Source organism: Lepisosteus oculatus, chromosome 2 (genome assembly GCF_040954835.1).
Source record: "Lepisosteus oculatus isolate fLepOcu1 chromosome 2, fLepOcu1.hap2, whole genome shotgun sequence".
Taxonomy (NCBI): domain Eukaryota; kingdom Metazoa; phylum Chordata; class Actinopteri; order Semionotiformes; family Lepisosteidae; genus Lepisosteus; species Lepisosteus oculatus.
The window spans coordinates 38,296,571-38,316,263 of record NC_090697.1 but is presented as its reverse complement, the minus strand read 5'-3'; the positions used below and the strand labels follow the sequence as shown (position 1 = coordinate 38,316,263).

Below are 19,693 nucleotides of genomic sequence, written 5' to 3'. Positions count from 1 at the left end.
CGACTGTAATAAATCAACAAACAGACGCTCCCTCGAACGGTCATCTCTCTTTATCCCAATAACCATTTCGAATCGATAACCTCTGGGGCAAAAGAATAAGGAAACATCCCGAACCGTTTAAGACTAAAAATGAGGATATGTTACGTATGGTAACAGTATAAAAAACATCATAATACGTGTTTTACATTTATAAAACGTTTAGGCAATAAATCATGATATTTGTTCTTGCGTCCAAACGTACCAGTTTGTAAAACCCACCCTCTCCATTTTCACTGATGTAAGTTTTTTTGTACAGTCCTCTCCAATAACATTAGTATATCTTATATCATCAGAAGAGTTTCTAAAAACTAAAAAAATCACAAAGAATCCCCCTCGCGCACTACAATTAGATCAGTCCAAACTTGTAAAAAAAAACGTTTTCTAGGAGTTGTCTTTTATTGAGTAATGGCGGCTTTTTGACGTTCGAAGTGCTGGTGCACGGTGACTTTACTACTTTGAACTTTAAATCAATTACATAAAGAAAACAAGTAAACCGGCGTATTTTTACGTGGGTTTGTATTAGTGATTTCTAATGCATTTTCTAGGTCACGTGTTAGGGCTTGGATAGATAATAAGAGGAGACCAGTTTAGATGTTGGCGGGCTGTGAGGTCAGTCCATTTGACAACAGTGCACGGAAACGGTGAGTATGTGTGGTTTATATTCACATTTTAACAACACAATTTAAAGGCCTAGCGACTGCACACTGATAGACAAAATCAGTTTAAGAAAAGGATACATTTGCCATTAGTGGGTGGGAGAAATATACTGAGGTAGGTGCAGTTTTGGCTACAAATACAGACGTTGGATTTCTCATTTTAATCAGACGCTGTGGATTTTGTATGGCGAAAAGGTAATCCGCGTTGATGAATCTTTGATAATCAAAGCTCACTGCACCCTGACCGTTAGTTTGTGGAGTTTCCGTGGCTTTAACTTATTAATGTGCACTTATCGCTGGCGTGAACCACTCCCAGCTAATCCTCTTTCGCTCTAGACCTCAACATCCGTAGGAAACAAGAACATTAATTTTAAAATATTGAATGTTTGAAGATACAACGAAGAAACGCCCGAATGAAACTGAAATATATTTGGGAAAACAGAGTGGTAAATGAGAATGAGACAAGGTATGAGGCATAAATTACAAGGACTGAAAGGAAATGCGTTGTGTGTAGAAATGTTGAGTGTATTTTACTGATTTACATATTAAAGACCAAGATATTATCACATTAAAGTTTACATGATCCGCGTATTTACTCTTGCGATATCTGGGCCAATTGCAACGAACTGATCCGGCGTATTTACTGGGGATGAGCTGATTGTTAATACGCAGCTCCGTACACTAAATTAATCCCAATTACAACACATTGTTAGTTTCCCAGCTCCGTACTAAAAAAAAAATCCTTAATTAAAATGAGCCATAAGTAGCAGCTGCTGTCCTCTACAAGATATTTAAATGCAGGGCCAAATTAGTACAATTGCTGTAGGCCAAGTAGTACCGTACTAAAGAGAACACTGGCTCGCATGGGTAAGCTCCGAATATAGGAATGGCAGCAGAAACTTCAGCAGTTTGTTTCTGAAATCTATTACCGTGAGACGGACACAGTAATTTTGTGAAATTTATTATAATATTCAACTAAAATTGTCTTCAACCACAATACATTTACATTTCATGTTTTCCTCATGAAGTAAGGTGTCATCAGTATTAGATGTTCTAATGCACTTAGAGCCTGCAGTTCGCAACAGAGAGATCTGGGCGATATAGAGAGAGATGTGCGAAAGAGGCAAGCTGCAATCTAGGCAAATGAATATACGTAAACTGAATGTGACTGATTAAGCGTGTTCTGTCGCGTCTTGGACTCATTTGAGTATTTACTGTGAAGGAACTCCAGACACGTGATTCTTATAGGGCATCATGGGTATTGAGGAACAGGGATACAGTGGTTTCAATATGTTGTTTTGTGGTAAACTAAGAATATATACAAAGGAGATCCCTTGGATCTCAGCTGAGGCTTCATCATGTAATCTTTGGCAAAAGTTTGGGTCATTATCAAATCTGTGGAGACCCAGCTACTCCGAATGGTAAAGATCCACAGACCTAAACTGGAAGATACTCAGATTAAGGGCAACAAATATAGCACATGAAAGTGCCTGAGGTTTACTTTTACGGTGTTTATACACATAACTGTAGCCTAAGCCTAACATAAAAACACTACATGTGTTCTCTTAAGCATCTCAAGTGTCTCATTATGTTCTCTGTCATTTTTCAGTGGAGTCAAAGCCACTATGATATGTCACATGATCAGATTCAGTCCCAAAAGCAGCTGTGCTTGGTTCCTGGCACCTTAAAATTGGTAGGATAGGTTGAGTAGGTTGTGTGTCCTCATCTGGAGTATTTTAGTTTACATGTATTTAAGGTTAATTTTAATTAAAGCTGAAAGTTTATGTTGTGTATGTGTATATATATATGACAGAGTAATAAATGTTAAGAACTGCCCATATAGTAGCTTGCTAGTACCAATTTTTTAAAAAATTGTTTGTCAGTTTCTTTTCTTTATGCTTTTATTTGGCTGACCCTTTTGTCCAAAGTGATTTATAATGAGGTGAAAAGTTACACCGCCTTAAGATTTTATGGTTAACATTTAATCTTTACCCAGTCCTCAAGAAGTACAAATAGTACATAAAACAAACCACATTGGAGTGTATACAAATTCTTCGTTATTTAGAACAAAAGGTCTGTGTGGAAAAACTGCATGCTTATTTCTACCATCTCAGTTAAGATTCTACACATCGTCAGGTTCACCAAAATGTGCAAAATGGTTAGTTGATACTCAGGAAGTGATTCCACATATATTAAATCTGAAAGTCTCAATTTGATCTTAAGGTTTGTGGTAAAATCGTGTCCAGAACAAAATAAATGTGACCGTTTGGAGAGTGGTAAGCAGCTACAGTTCTCCCCTGGGAAGGGTTTAAAGCAATTTCCAAACAATATGAAGTCCATCATACCATGGTAAGAAAGATAATCTACAAATGGACATAATTCAAGACCATTGCCTGTCTACCCAGGAGTGGCTGTCCTACCACATTCTCTTCAAGATCTGACTGTTTAGTGCTCCTAGAAGTCTTAGAAAACTCCAAGTATTTGAGTCCATGATCAGGAAAAGATTGAATAAGAATGACTAATAAAAACTAGAAGGAAAACCTTCCTCTCTAAGAAGAACATTTCTACACCATTTAAGTTTTCAAAGCAGCACATTGGAACAAGACTTCTGGAACAGTGTTCTCTGGACAAACAAGTCAAAAGTGGAGTTTAGTGAAAACCAAATGCTGCCTTTGACCAGAGGAACCTGGTATAGTACGAGTTCCGTACTATACCAGAATAGCCTAGAGGAAAATGTAAGGCTCTCTGTCCGACAGCTACAACTAAACCGAAAGTGGATCATGTGAAAGGGCCACACAGGAGATGTTTATTATGGGTTATTGCTGCTAAATGGGGTGCCACAATTTCTGTATGTTTCTGTATGTATATTTCTGTATTCAATTTCTTGAATGCTGGTGAGCACTTTTTCCACACAAAGATGGAGTGCTGTCTGTTTTTTTTAAAAACATAATACATACATAACAAAGTACAATTTTTGTGTTTTGTCCAGTAAGTTTATTTTTTCTACTATTAGGACTAATTGAAGGTTAAATGTCTAAATATGTTACATCCACTTCAGATTTTATGGTTTATTTTTTCACCACAATGTACCTTGTACCCATTTATATACTTTTGTACTGAAGTAACTTGGGTAAATAACTTTGCTCAAGGGTACCACAGCAGTGTGTGACCTGGGATATGAATCCTTGGCTAATAACCTAATGATTGCTGATATGATAGCGTGGGATGCCTGCAGGCATTTTTGGGATTATCAAAACTCTAAGCAAGGAGCATGTGTAGGTCAGTTTACAGGTTTGTGGTTAACAAGAGAAACCTGTTTTCATATAATAACAATGTCAAACTAGTGTGAGACCTTTCTTTGTAATATAGAAAACATGAACTGCTTGTACATGTGTTCTAATTCTGGACCTTTTATATCAAGATGTTGATTGTTAATGATATAATCAAAGTATTTTCTACTCACTGTCTGTAGTGTGTTTTGTAAATCATCGGAAAATGTAAAACTATTGGAGTACTTTTTTATACATTATAAACTTGGCAATTTCAGTAATTGTTTCACATTCAAGATCTCCTCTAACGCCAGATATGTTTCCACCTTGTTAGTGAGTATTTTAAGCTTGCAGGTTTTTAGTTGAATGCTATAGTGATCCATTGGTAAATGTTCTAAACCTTCATCCTAAGTATTTTTTTTAATTTTGAGGTTATTTAATTGCTGATTAAAGTGTAAACGCCAGTAATATTATACTTGAAGATGAAGCATATTTTGTGTGATGTGTTTTTGTTTAGAATTGCATGTGATGTTAACTTTTGACAAAACGTTTGTTTTTGTTTTTTACAGAGATGCAGAAGCACAAATATCTTCTGTAAAATCCTTTGACTGTGTGGATTCTGCATTTTCTTCACAATGTATTCAATTCCTGGACTTCCAGCACCTGGCTCAAACATTACTGTTCATATTACAAGGGTCAATCTAAACCCACTTTGTGTTTTGGTGGAGCTATGGGGTAGTTTTGCTCAAGAAAGTAAGTTAGAATATCAGCGAATGAGAGCAGACATTCAGTTTCCGAAGGAAAGGTTTAGTGGAGTAGAAGGAAATCCAGGAGATCTGTGTCTGGTACAAATACTTGAAACATGGTACAGAGCTAGAATAGTCACCAGACATGGGAAAGATTATGATGTGTTCCTTATTGATGAAGGAAAGACACTTGCTGTTAATTTTTATAATTTGGCCTGGGGTCAAAAAGACTTATTTCTCTTGCCACCTGAGGTGGAATTCTGTGTTCTTGCAAATATTTTACCTCTTTCACCAGAGAATAAATGGTCTCCAGTGGCTTTAGAGTTTCTTAGCTCTCTGCGTGGTAGAAGATTTGAAGGATATGTCCAAGATGTGCTGATACCCCATAGAACTTTCCTCCTTGACATCCCTAGTATATCCAAACAGATGTATGAAATGGGATTTGCCAAGAAGTTGTCCAGTGAAATGTTTAAATTCTTTGTTGAAAGATCATTGAAGTCGCTTACTGGGGCAGTCGCCATCCCAGAAAATAAGCTGTTTTCATCTGATAAAGGAAAAGACCAAACAGAGAGCACTGCTCCCCACAGAGCAGAGCTTATTCAAAGCACACAGGTTTACTTCTATCCACAAATCCAAGCAGAAACAGTGGAGACTGTTATCATTTCAGAGTTAGTGCATCCTTCACGTTTTTTTTGCCAGTTGAGAGTTTTTTCTCAAGAGTTAAAGAGAATGACGGAGCAGATAACACAGCATTATGAAGGGAGGTCAGGTATAGAGAAGATCAAATCTGAAGCATTAGGCTCTGCTTGTGCTGCAAGAGGCAGCGATGGCAAATGGTATCGGTCAGTATTGCAGCAAGTCTTTCCGTGCAAGAATGTTGTGGAGGTGTTGCATGTAGATTATGGGATTAAAGAATGTGTTCCTATTGGTAGCCTTAGGTCATTAGCCCCCGAGTTCTTCAGAATGCCTGTTGTTACTTATGCGTGTTCAATGCTGGGCATAAGTGATCAAGGTGCTGGATGGTCAACTTCTCAGGTTAAATATCTGAAATCCTTACTTCTCAACCAGGTTGTGATTGCAAAATTTGAATATCAGAACTATTCAGAAGGTGTCTATTATGTGACCCTTTATGGAGATGAAAACATGAATATAAATAACTTGTTTGGAATGAGAGAGAAGTGTTTGTTAGAAGTGCAGAAATCACCTGGTGAATATGCCATTTGTAAAACAGTATCTCCAAAATCTCTAGCATCACTGGGAAAAAGAGGTCAAGGTGATTGTCTAGTCCCCAAAACTCTTGTAGAAGGAAGACAGGCGAAGTCAGCAGCAGGAAAATTGAAACTAAATGCTTCTTGTGAAGCAGTTGTAGAATTTGTAGTTGACCCCTCTGAATTCTGGATTCGTAAACATGAGTATAGTGTTGAATTTGACCAACTGATGAACAGCATTAGTAACCTTTATGACAATGCACCTGAAATGGAAGGGATTGTCAGAACTCCTACAGTTGGACTTTACTGTGTTGCCAAGTCAAAGGACAGTTCATTTTATAGGGCTGTTGTTAATGAAGTCCTTGGACAGCAGGTGAAGGTGTATTTTGTGGATTATGGAAACACAGAAATTGTGGATTGGCACAACCTTAAAGTTCTTCCTTCAAAATACCAGGAGCTACCTGCTTTAGCACTGAAGTGTTGCCTGTCTGGCATTTATCCTAAGGACGATAATTGGAGTCGAAATGCAATTATTTTCTTTACAAAAGCAGTTGCAGATAAGGTACTTGAAGTCTGTGTGTCGGCAAAACTCCCAGACAGATATGCTGTCCATTTAACATCTGCATTAGCTGATGGAGAGCAAAGTATAAATAAATTACTGTGCAGTGCTGGTTATGCTGAGTGTCGGGATTTTAAGAAACCTGTCTCCAAACAAGGAAGGGTGCCTCTTCCTGGACCGAAAGTGCAATGTTCAACAGAGAAGAATTCACATTTGGATGCAGCAAAAGACTATTCTTGTTCTTTGTCCAGCAGCATTCCTGCAGTAGGTTCTGAAACTAAGCCCGTCTTCAAAGAACACCTTTTTCCAATTGGAAGTTCTGTAGGGGTAAAAGTATCGCATATTGAAAGTCCAAATGATTTTTGGTGCCAGATCTACAAAAACCTATCAAGTCTTAATTTAATGATGCGAGACATTCAGAGTCACTGTTCTACTTCTCCTGAACTTTACCAGCCATCCGAAACTGCCTGTATAGCTCGGTGCCCTGAAAATGGATTATGGTACAGAGCATTAGTAATCAAAAAACATTCTTCACTAGAAGTTGATGTTTTGTACATAGATTATGGCAAAATGGAGAGGGTTTTCATAAAAGACCTACGAGCTATAAATCCCTTGTTTCTTCAGATGGAAGGTCAGGCTTTTCGATGCAGTTTGTACAACTTGATTCAAGCTTTTGGCCATGATCCTTTGAACTGGAGTGATGCTGCAAAATCTGAGTTTCAGGACTTTGTAGATATTGCAGACTCTACTGGTTTGGATTTGAAATGTACCATTTATGCAGTTATGTATGATTCCAGCAAAGTGGTATTCAACGTGGTAGATCTTGAAACACCATTTCAGAGTGTTTGCAGCTTGCTAGTTCAGAAGGGTTTAGCCCAGCGTGCACCTCTGAAAAAAGCCCCCCAGCCACCATTCCATCTAGATACCTATTACTATTCTTCACACGATATTAAAATTGGAGGCGAAGAGGAAGTCTTTGTTACATATGTGAAAACTGTTGGCAATTTTTACTGTCATCTTGGAAAAAATGTTGACATAGTGGAGCAGCTGGCGGAAAAAGTAAACTATCTATGTCAACAGTTGGAGTGCACAGGTTGTCCCCAAACATTTGGTACAGTTTGCTTTGCAAAGTACAGTGATGGAAAATGGTACAGAGGACAGATTAAATCTTACATCCCAACAATACAGGTGTACTTTGTTGATTACGGTGATACACAAGAAGTAGACAAATCTGACCTACTTCCAATTCCTATTGAAGCTAGTGAACTTATGTCTGTCCCAGTCCAAGCTGTTGCATGTGGCCTTTCAGATATTGCAGCAGATGTACCAGATTATGTTAATGTCTGGTTTGAGAATGTTGTCGTCGGCAATAGTTTCAGAGCTGTAGTAGTGTCAAAAGAGCCATGTGGAAAACTCATGGTTGACCTCTATGATGGAAAAATGCAACTGACTTCAAAGCTTAAAGAAACATTTCCTGGAGAGACTTCCACTAAAGAAAACATTTATTTTGAAGCACATGGTACCAGTTTAAGAAAGAGAGAGGATTCATTCTCCAAGAATTCAAGAACCATCAAGACTAGAGATACCTGTGAAGTCAGATCAATGCAACAGATGAGCAGTGATAATAGTGGAAGTGCAAAAGTTATACGTTCTCAGTCCCGTGATGAGGGCATCCAGCAAGACCAGCAAAATAAAGTGAAACAGTTCTGTAGTGTTGCAGTTCAGTGGGCACCTGAAATAAATGATGGAACGTCTGAAAACAAATATAAGGACCAGATTTGTCCATTGACATTGGAGTGCAGTAATGCCCCTCCTGTGGAATCTGTGGAAAGTAAAGGTAAACATGGAAAGGACTCTCATGCACCTTTTGGTTCAAGAGAAAATGTTGTACAAAAGATTAAATCTTTGCCTCTACCTAAGCTTCAGGACCTTCCTTCAAAATGTATAAAACCTGGCCTGGTATGTGAAGTATATGTGTCACATTCCAATAGCCCTTCTAGCTTCTTTGTCCAGTTGACAAAAGAGGAAGAGGAAATATATTTGATTGTAGAAAAACTAAACCGAGATCTGCCAGCCATTTCATGTGTTGATATTGACAAACTGCAACCAGATGATTTAGTGTGCGCGGAATTTCCTGATGATAATTCTTGGTATCGTGCAGTTGTAAAAAATACATATGGAAATGGCACACTGGATGTAGAATTTATAGATTTTGGCAACACGGCAACCATTTCTTCTTCAAATATCCGTTGGCTTGATAAATCCTTCTTGAAAGTCCCTAGGCTCAGTGTTCACTGCTTGCTAAGTGGAGTGCAAAGTGCTATTTCCAAACCAGAGTGGCCACAGATAGCTTTGATGCACTTCAAAGAAGCTATTGGTGAAAGTGAAGGAGGTAAAAAATTAACTTGCAATTTCATAAAGCAGTCAGGATCACTTTGGGAAGTCTCTCTTCAGGACCGGAGTACCTTGTTAGCAGATTATTTAATAGAGCATGGTTCTGCAGTGAGTTGGGATAGTGGTGTTTTAAAGGATCCTGATAGCCAACCAAAGCCTTCAGGAGGGACCATTTCAGGAAAGTCTTTTCTTCCCAGAAAGCCAGCAGATGATCCCAGCACAGAAATATTGCCATCACGGTATAAAAGTTGTAACATTTCAGAGGGGCAGACATTAGAGGTCTATGCATCTTCTCTGGTAAGCCCTGAATACTTCTGGTGTCAGTTTGCAGATTCAGATAGCCTTCAAATTATCGCTGAATTAGCTGATGAAACGGGAAACTCTGTGGACACAAGTGCTAAATTTATAGAGGATCTCTTTCCTGGAAGCCCATGTCTGGCACTGTTTAAAGACGATGAGCATTGGTATCGTGCTGAAGTGAAATCGAAAACCCAAGATGTCCTCTCTATACGGTTTGTGGATTATGGAAATGAAGTTGAAGTAGACCATGATTCAGTGAGACCAGTACCTTCTGAGCTGCTGGAAATTCCTACACAAGCGTTTTTATGCTTGTTGGAAGGCTTTGATCATTCTTGTGGTTCTTGGGATATTGGTGCCATAGATAAATTCTATGAGCTTCTTGCAGATCAGCCTCTGGAAGTCACCATTTTGAATTGTGAAAAGCCTGAAATTGACGAACCTTCTTTATTTAATGTTAAAGTTCAGTGCAATGGGCAATTAATAACTGATGTGATGAGGAATTACTGGAAAGGCTTTGTTGCTGGTAGTGATGATGAAATGGTGGACTTGGAACAGGAGCTCCCACAATTGGAGTCAACTGAAATACTTCAACATGAAGATGTCATTGAACTCAAGTTAGCAGTCCAGAGAACTGTAACAGATTTTTTAAGTCTTCAGGGAGAGGTTGAAATGAATGCTGAGCAGAGTATAAGTCCTACTAATATTCCTGATGAATGCTATTTAAAATATAAAACAAAAGTCATAACTGAATTGCAAGAAGTGGAAGAAATCACTGAAGGAACCTTGCAACAACCAAACGTTCAGCTTAATTTTCAGTATGAACAAAATCTTGAAAGTGTTGAAGAAAAATGTGTTGAACTTGCATGTCAAATTTCTGCATCGGGTCACCAAGAGACTGTTTTTGATGAAGTGCTTGAATCCAGAACACCGACTTCAACAAATGGTGAACCTGAAAGAGGTCAATGTCTGCTTAAAGAAAGTAATGAAAAAAATGAAGTATTTACAAACATGGTGGAGGATGCAACTGATAACGCGTGTTTGAAAATGGAGCAGATGGTGTGCGATGTGGATGCAGATGCAGACCTTAAGCTTGTTGCCTCGTGTGACCCAACTGTAGAATTGTCTGAAAATGGAACCATCATTGTAAACAAACCTCTGCAAGATCTTCCATATAACTGTCCACTAGAAAACAATCCAGATAACCTTACGGAAGGCTTGGATAAACATAATGCAGGAGTACCATCTTCACAAGAAGAAAATGGATGGGAAAATGCAGCTAAATTAGGTCTTGGAGATTTTAAAGATTTGGCAATGGCTGCTTGTAGCATAGAACTTGTAGAAGATGTTAAAACATCCTATGCAGAAAATCAAAATCGCAAGCCCTTGGAAACCTTGAGTGCATCCTCCCTTACAGAATGCCCCAGTTATAAGCTGGGTGAACCAGCTGATGAAAGCTTTGATGAGCTTTTGGATTCCCAAGAAGATCTTTGCTTTGATGAACAGGTAGAGGGCAGTGACATCTATGAGGAGGTTTTCAAACAATGTCTAACAGACCCCTTGTCTGCAAACCCTACTGATTTGAAAGAGGCAGAAGATTTCCCCACTGAGATGGAGGTCCACAGGGCGCAAAATGTGGAGCCAAGAACTGAACCAGGTTAGTCAAAAGGTCCCACTAAAAGCTTAATGTGAATCTGCTTTTGGAAAAACGCATAACTGCAGAAGGTTTATACATCATCCTTTAAGCCAATATAAAACTTTCTCATTATTAACAGGGGTTTATGTTGATCATAAAGGGGACAAATACGGTCATTTAATTCCTTCAGAAGAGGGGCTGTTTATTAGCCAACCATCTTAGATTTTACTGGGGAAAAAAGAGGTGTTGGGTCCAGTGAATTATTGTTTTCAAAGAAACAAGTAGAGGTTATTTCCATGTTGAAAACTTAGAAAGCATTTCTGCTATGCAGCCTTCTTTACCAGAAATCAGCTCTCCATTTTCTCCTTGCAGCAGGTGTCTTTGCAAAATCTGTCAACGTTTAATAGCAGACATCTGTGATAAATGATAGAAATGAGAGTACCTTGTGATGTAGTTGGGGAAAAATAAATACTTGGCTGCATCTCTGGTAGGGTTGAAAAGAACTCGGCAACCTGAGATTCAACTTAAGAAATCACTCAAAAAAATGAGCTTTCAAGAAAATAAATACTAGGAATACCTAACTCCTCTGAAAACTTAACATATTAACACTATTTTGATTTTTTTTCTGACTTTATCTCAGCCTAACCCTTTATGTTGTGGTTAAGAATGATAATTGTGAAACTTATGGACTAAGTTATAAATTTTGCAAAACATGTTTTAAGTCTCCCCTATAGGAGTCTGCAAAAATCCAGCAAGATTTTTTGAGGGATTTAATTCTTATGTGTTTTAGTCATGATTTTTGTAATGGTGTCTGTGAGGAAAAAAAGACTAGTGCTTTCCTACCTAGTGTCCTGCAGTGAGGTGTAGTCCTTCCAGTGCCACTTGATTGGAGCAGAACACAGTTATGATTTTACATTTGGGTATTTTGTTCATTTGTTAAGATGACATTTAAGACTACCAGAACTTAACTAAGTTGCATTTTCCATAAATTTGTTGTTTATGAAATGCAACATTGATTACACTTTTCAACTTAGTATATTGTTCTTAAAAACAAAGGTGGTTGTGCAGAACAACTCTAAGCACTTTGTTTCCTGTATGGTACTTGTATTTAGGACTTAATTTGAAGTGGTTTTAATCATTCATTTCTAGGTTTTAGTCAACTGGAAGGAGAACTTTCTATTGGCTCAAACTGTGTTGTGTGGTCCTATGTGTATAACACTTGGTGCAAAGCAAGAATTCTGAAGATCTATGTTGACAGGATAAAGGTATGTAAGCCCAAACACTAAATCTAATGAAGTACTTTAAAAGGTCTATGCATGTTTGAAGTAGATAAGTGTTTTGTTTCCTAATCTCATTTTACAGTGGGAAAATTTAGAAACTGGAATAATGATGTTTCTGGGAGTCATATTTGAAACAAGGAGGATGTTTTAGACTTTTGCTAATTTATGAAATGGTTATCTGTTTTCTGCTTGCTACTAAATGCTGGCTCTTCCCTATTAAAAGTTTTGTTTTGTCTTGCCACATTAATGTTAATCTGCAACTTGACTTGGCGTTTCATGATATTTCAGAAAAGCATTTAAGCATTATTCAATTATGAATTCTATTTTTTATTAATGTCTAATTACTACACGATGTGGAAGAATGTACTAGAAATAAGATTTTTGGATGTAAGCAAAGATCTGGGATTAAAAGAAACCTATACAAATAAATGAGAGCTCTTCATTATCAGGCTTAAGAATTGAAATATTTAGCTGCTTTTTATTTTTAAGAGAATATGTATTTTCTAGTTTACTTGAAGTTTCCAAACCACGTTTAGACCTCAAATGGTTTTTAATTTGTAGCAGTTGGTGTCAGTGACTGTGCATCAACATTTTTAGTACATTTTCTTAATGTAAAACTATTGTTTATCATACAGGTGTTGCTTTTGGAATCTAATGCAGAAGCTATAGTGGACTTGCAAAATATCTGGAAAAACATTCCTGAAGGAATAGTTCATCATGCTGAGGTTGGTAGAAAGCTTATGATCTTTAATGTTAAAAGTTGTACTTGTTTTTACAGGAGGTGTACTCAATTCCTGAGAGGTTATAAAAGAAATTAAGACTTATATTCTATAGAATCTAACCCTTTTATATATAGGGCATTTGAAAGCTTTCAACTGAAATGGGGAGAATGCAGTTGTTCTTCTAGTTGTACTTAAATCCACATCCACAGGGGAACAGATCTAGGGGGATTATATGAAAAACTATTTGCAATAGGTGGCACTCTTCTGCAGATTAATTTCCATATCAGTTAGCATAACTTTGGTGAAGGAAATGCCATCTTTCAGATGAAACATTAAACCAAAGTTCTGCCTACTTGCTCATTAAAGATCTTGTAAATATTGTTAAATGAGTAGGAGTGCTAACCTGGATGTCCTAGCCTAATTCCACTCTGGGTTTAGACAATGTGGTTTCCTAAATTTCTCTACATTACTGAAGGGATGTCTCACTGGAATGTAGTTGGGGCTGGTGGTGCATATTGGCTGCCAGGCATCACCCAGGCGGGTACTGTACTGTACTGTGGCATATGAAATGATTGCACTTCTATATGTGATGCATCTTATGATAGATGCTATTTAAATGCACACTTACGTTGTTGGGGAAGGTGCATATGTAAAAGTTTATCCTGTGAAGCTGCAATGATTTGGGTCATATTTATTCCGTAAAGAGTATTTATTGAAAATGTGTAGGCCGCTTAGTCTAATTTATAATCTACCATTAACTTGTTTCTGCATGTGATCAAGTAGGGTGTTGCTTTTTTGTTTTTTAAATATACAGCCAGTAAAGGTTTCAAGTGCTGAAGTGGATCTCGTTTCTTCAGAATATGCTGCCAAACAAGGTAAGCTTGTGATGGGATTGAACAACTACGGTGCTTGATTGCCGAGTTTTTTTTCACTCCATCTCAGACCTTAATGTTTTAATTGAACCAGTTAAGTGTGCAAGCATAATCAGCTGTTTTAAAGGTTGTAAACATGTGAGAATTGAAAGGTGACCCTTTTTTACCCCCCTGACCTAGGATTTCCATTTAAGTAGATGGCTTTTCTCTTGTTGTAAAGGCTTATCAATTGTGTGAAAGTAGGACACAGAATCTAAACTCTTATTATTCTTCTATTTTTATTTATGAATAGAATTACATCTGAAGGTGAGCACATTACTGTGTGTGGGTCAGAAGGCTGAAGATTGTATGCATTCCTATAACTTGGCTATTTTCTTTGTATTTTAGATGCGTCTTTACAAGATGATGAAAAGATTGACAGTGGAATTGATGCTACTACAACAATCCCTTCTTTCTGCACTGAAGAACAACAATTGGTAGCCTTTTAAACTTGCAAATAGCTAAATTAGTTTACGTCACAAATATTTAATCTGCTTTTATTAAATATTTTTAGCAATTATTTTCTTGAACTTTTCCTTTCCTTCAGGTTTTCTGACCGAAGAGTAAAGTTGTAATTATATAAGTACCTTATGTACGCCTTTCCTTACAAAGTACTTGTTACCTGAATATTGGAGTTATATTCTGTAGTCTTGAGCTATTATTATACTGAATGTTATGCTGGCAACAAGTGATAGACTAAAATGTTTCCATCCAAGGTTCAGGCTGACCCTCAGGCAGTCACTGCTGGTGTTGAATCGGGGAAAGTTCCTGGTAAGTGCTTGTATAGATATTATGTTGTTGTCTTGTACCCTATGCGTGTCCTTTGCAACTTCTGGTCAATGGAGTAAATTATTATTTTTGTGGGCTTTCCCCACAAAGATGGAGTGGTACCTCTCTCAGGCAGTATACAGTAAATACTTTTGAAGCTTATCTGAATTTAGAAAAACTATAGTAATGCTTTAAACTTTTACTTTCTCTTGAACATGTGAGTGTGCAGCTCAGCTTTTATGTTTTGATTTTCAATTAAATTCTTTCATAATTTGAAGTATAATCATGTGAAATATCTCCGTATTGAGCACTGGAATTACTGATCCGTTATTATGAATAAAGAGTGCCGATACAAAATGTAGGTCCTTTGGTCATAATCCAACAGATGGTAGCTCTGCACCCTAGGCTTTGCCGCTAAGTACATACTGTACATCAAATATCTGAGCCCGTAGTTCCTGTTGTACTGAGCAGGATTTCTACTGTAACAATGCATCACCAGTAGGACTTTTCCCTGTGGACATATTCAGAATCGTCAGAGGACACAAGTCGAAACCATGGGGAAGTAGATTTTAAACTGAAAAAATTAGGTGCCAGAGGTATGTGAGAATTGTTGCAAGCTATGTAGCCATTTTAAATCTGTTACTTTGGCATTCTTCGAGAAACAATTGAATGAGATCATTGGATCAGTTAACTGCTGACAAAATAGACTATATTGGCTAAATGACCTTCTCACCTTTGTAACAGATCTTGGGTCTGTAACCTGGTGCAAAATGTGCATTGCAAATGTAAAGTAAAGCATATTAATTCCAGTGGTGGCTACACAGGTGGAGTCCTATGACTGATGTTAAACATCCTGCAATCTGCATAATCAGTAATTAGCCACAACCTGTCCTATAATACAAAGTATTTACAGAAGGGCATACATTTTTCTTTTTTTTTTGCTTATTGGAAGATTACAGTGTAATCAGTAAGATAGTCCTGTTATTTAAGTTGGGGAATTTTGTGACTTTCATTTAAAATGCTAAAATATTAACTGTAAACTCATCCTCTGTTCTCATTATGTAATGAGAGGATGTTCTTCACTATTAGCTGCTTCCATAATTCCTGCTTTGGAAAAATCTTTGCTTGGGGATTCTAGCTGTCACCTTGTCAATTTGTTTGCCTGCTCAACCATGTGCTCCACCTACCAAAATAAGAGATTGAAATCCATTGAGGTAAAATGTCATCTCCGAAAATGTAAATATACATGGAGGGTGCCAGTCTGCTGCTCCCTATGTAACAGTTAAAACGTTTGCTTGCACCAAGCCTTTGTTTGTATGAAAGGGGGAGCCGAACCTTGTCCCGGAAAGCCACAGTCTTGCAGCTTTAAAACCCAATCTCATTTTGGTCACTGAAATGGGTGATTGATCCCTAGGTGATTTAATCAATTAACTCCTCAAAGTTCATGTTCAAAATCATTACAAAAGGGTTTTAGTCATTTATTTAAAAAAGCCTAGCATGGCTCTCGACAATCTTAACTTTCACCCCATCTCCAACTTACCCTTTCTCTCTAAAATTCTAGAACGTGCTGTCATACTTCAGTTACGTAACCACCTCATGACAAACAACCTTTTCGAATCCCTCCAATCTGGCTTCCGTCAACTTTACAGCACAGAAACTGCCCTGGTCAAAGTCACCAACGATCTCCTAATAGCTTCTGATTCTGGTTCTCTTTCCATACTCATCCTTCTTGATCTCAGTGCTGCCTTTGACACTGTTGACCATAACATCTTACTTTCTCATCTCGAGACTGTGTTTGGAGTTTCTGACACTGCCCTCAAATGGTTTAAATCTTACCTCACTGATCGCTGTCACTTTGTTTCTCTCAATGGGTACAGGTCTGAAATTGGTCTTGTCAAGTCTGGTGTCCCCCAGGGCTCAATATTGGGCCCCTTGCTCTTCAGCATTTACATGTTCCCACTTGGTCAGCTTTTAAGATCACATGGCCTCAGCTTTCATTTTTACGCTGACGATACTCAAATATACATCCATACCAAACCTGACACTGATGTGGCTGTCTCTATTCTATCTAATTGCATCTCTGACAAACATTTGGATGACTCAAAACTTCCTTCATCTTAACTGCGACAAGACTGAAGTCATGCTTATTGGTACCCCCCATCAACTTCGTAAAGCCAGTCCTGTAACCCTATCTGTAGATGGCTCTGTACTTGAGCTTCAATCTAAATTGAAAAACCTTGGGGTCATATTCGATTCTGGCTTAACATTCGACCCACATGTGCAGCATACTGTCAGAACATCTTTTTTTCACCTGAGAAATATCGCAAGACTACGCCCTATGCTATCATTAACTGTGGCTGAAAAGCTGATCAACATATTTGTATTCTCTCGAATTGACTATTGCAATGCTCTACTCGCTGGGGTATCTAAATCTACCCTGAACAAGCTGCAGTATGTCCAAAATTCAGCAACCAGAATCCTGACCAGGTCTAGTGCAAGTGATCACATTACTCCTGTCCTGGAGTCCTTGCACTGGCTTCCGGTCAAATTCCGCGTAGACTTAAAAATCCTCATGCTCACCTATAAGGCTCTACGTGGCTTGGCACCTCAATACCGGTCTGAACTATTATTGCCCTACCCCCCACCTCGCAACCTCTGCTCTTCAAATTCTGCCATCCTTACTGTCCCCCAAGCCCATCTACACTATATGGGTGACAGGCCTTCTCCTGTTATGACCCCCAAGCTCTGGAACTCTTTGCCCAAGGATATCAGAGAGTCATCTTCTCTAAACTCCTTCAAATCCAGACTCAAAACCTTCTTCAGAAAAGCCTTTTCTTAACTGGTTCCATTCTTCACCCCTCTACTCTTCTTAGTACCACCTTCCACAGGCTCCTCTATTGTTATTGTTGTAATTGTAATTGTGTCTTATCTTGTGTATTCTTCTTATTTATTATTGTCATCCTGTAAAGCGCTTTGAGAAGCCACCTTTAAAGGCGCTATATAAAATAGTTTATTATTATTATTCCTTAAGTATTATTATCCATGAAGCTAAAGGACACAGCTCGTAGGTAATCAGCTGTATACATTGTCATGTTTTGCTCTCATAATTTGGTTTCTCATTCCTACAACTATGGGGCACCAACATAAGCTCTTTTGCTGAACCTGACAAACAGTACTGCTAGTGTTAGCAAGCGTCGGAAAACTACTACAATGCGGTATAAGTGCTCAGTGCTATTTTTATTGTATGTGCACGTGCATGTTCATGTTGGTCATTGAGATTTTCTGTGGTTCCTATGAGATGATGACTTGTAGGTGGTACTTGGATGCTTTGGTTTGATCAGGGGTGGTACTTGGTCCAAAAACTGAGAACCACTGCTGTAATATTTCTACAATTTGAACCTTGAGGTAAGATTAGATTTTAAAGGGTAAACTTTAAAATGCTAGGAAAACATAAAACTCTTATTGGACCTTTTGTATTTTTGAACATCTGACATGGAATTATATTAAACATTGATCTAGTTTTTTGTAAAAATAGAGTATAAAATCTCACGTGACTTTTCTGATTGTTTTTCTCTCAGAAGATGTGGAGCTAGATAAAGTGACCGCTGTTGGGAAGCCTGGCTTAGTCAATGAAGAAACATCTGCAGATGAAATGACCACATTTGACATGAAAATGGAATTTCCTCTTAAAACGTCAGAGCAGATAGTGGAAGAGGGGGTGAACAACGAAGAAAAACATGAAGATTTGGATCCAAAGTAGATTTTCTTATAAATTAGCCTTTAAAACCTATCCTGAAACATCCATCACCTTCTTTTCTGTGGTTTTAGTTGGGTATAATGAACTGTAATGTTCAAAAGCACAAATCTCTATTTTACCACTGGTCTCAGATTTTCTCTCTCTCTCTCTCAATATTCAGTGAATGAAACTTGTCAACCTACAAATTTGGGGAACATGCTATATTTTAAAAGTTTTTCTTGGGGACCTTTATACAAACTGATTACGAAGTAAGTTTACACCGACAAAATAATTCAGCATTTTTTCCACCAAAGTTGAGATGCTTTGTCAGACACATTATTAATGTAAACTGTTAATGTTGGACTTGGCTTTCATTTTGAGTCAGCATATTCATGCATTTAGATTAGTGATTAAAGTGTAATATTCAATATCCTTAAGGTACAACTTGTACATAAAAGGCTATCTTGTCTAGTAGTTGTTTCCTGAGCATAGACGATGTAGTACTCTGTACAGAATGAGAACAGAACTCATACAAAATAAGTCTTTTTTTTTTTTTTGCAAAGCTTGATTTAATGTTTAAATTTGTCAGCTGTGTATTGCATAAGAGTTTTTCTTGGGTTATTTGTTAAAATTATATGTAGCTTTTTTCCACAAATTTGTTAGAAAATAGTGTTAAAACAGAAAATACCACTAGTTTAAATTTTGACTTGATTATGTATTTGTTGTAGAAGCAAAACATGATGTAGACAGGGATTGCAGGTAATGAAAACCGCATTTGCAACTTTAAAGTCTATGGTATTTAAATTTACTTTAAACGAACATGCCTTGAAATGTTTTTGGAAATACCATTGGAGTGAGAAAATCTGTCTGATTTCACCCTACAATCGTTGTCATTTTTTTAAAAATAAATTCATAGAATAACTGAATATTTAGTATTTGGTTGCTCAGTAAGCATTCAATTGATATGAAAAAACTTTCTCTGAAATGTTAAAACAATGCACATCTAAGTTGTCATAACATTTGTGAGAAATTTTGCATTCAAAATGCTCTTGGCTGTTAGAAACTAACATTTAAGTGAAAGTATCAATCCCTTTTTGCATCATCTATTGCCTCTAAATTCTTATGTTATAATGGATACAAATGGTTTTCTTTGCTTTGAGTATTAAATTTTAATACTACAGTGCTCATGGAAAGTAGCCTTTTGATCAGGAGTCTATAGCAGAAATTGCTTATTTGGATAGAACTGTCACTGCATGTAAGCACATTGAATGACTGCAAGAAAGATGAGTGTTGCTTTCTTCTGTGTGCTGTTTCATTTGTACCATGTACACGCATGGTTTCCAGTGTTAATTTTCTTGCTGACGTTGAAGCCAAAACTGAATTGTCATGCTCTTGACAAAAGTTTTCTTATTTACAGTCAAGCCAAATAAAAAGCAGAGATTGGAAAGTAGTTGTCAGTCTTTTATTATGTG

At 37.5% G+C, this 19,693-nt stretch overlaps 1 protein-coding gene across 3 annotated transcripts; it reads left to right on the top strand.

Annotated features, from left to right (window-relative positions):
• Window positions 1-443: 443 nt before the first annotated feature.
• Window positions 444-19,686, top strand: tdrd6 (tudor domain containing 6). 3 transcript variants are annotated; one of them, XM_015350389.2, is made up of 8 exons: window positions 444-680; window positions 4,534-10,825; window positions 11,954-12,069; window positions 12,720-12,809; window positions 13,621-13,681; window positions 14,066-14,154; window positions 14,434-14,488; window positions 18,067-19,686. In XM_015350389.2, exons 2-8 carry the CDS (start codon window positions 4,600-4,602, stop codon window positions 18,243-18,245), a joined length of 6,816 nt encoding a protein of 2,271 aa, XP_015205875.2. In that variant the 5' UTR covers window positions 444-680; window positions 4,534-4,599; the 3' UTR covers window positions 18,246-19,686. The 3 variants fall into 3 exon arrangements, with proteins under 3 accessions (XP_015205875.2, XP_006626067.2, XP_015205868.2); XM_006626004.3 differs by having other exon boundaries at window positions 18,064-19,686; XM_015350382.2 differs by lacking the exon at window positions 444-680 and adding an exon at window positions 3,392-3,430 and having other exon boundaries at window positions 18,064-19,686.
• Window positions 19,687-19,693: the final 7 nt, after the last annotated feature.

What these genes read in the sequence shown, in the direction of transcription:
- tdrd6 (XM_006626004.3), top strand. Translation starts at nt 4,600, where the DNA reads ATGTATTCAATTCCTGGACTTCCAGCACCTGGCTCAAACATTACTGTT. An exon ending in AGAATATGCTGCCAAACAAG is followed by an intron (nt 13,682 to 14,065) that starts GTAAGCTTGTGA and finishes TTTGTATTTTAG; the next exon opens with ATGCGTCTTTACAAGATGAT. An exon ending in TGAATCGGGGAAAGTTCCTG is followed by an intron (nt 14,489 to 18,063) that starts GTAAGTGCTTGT and finishes TTTTTCTCTCAG; the next exon opens with AAGATGTGGAGCTAGATAAA.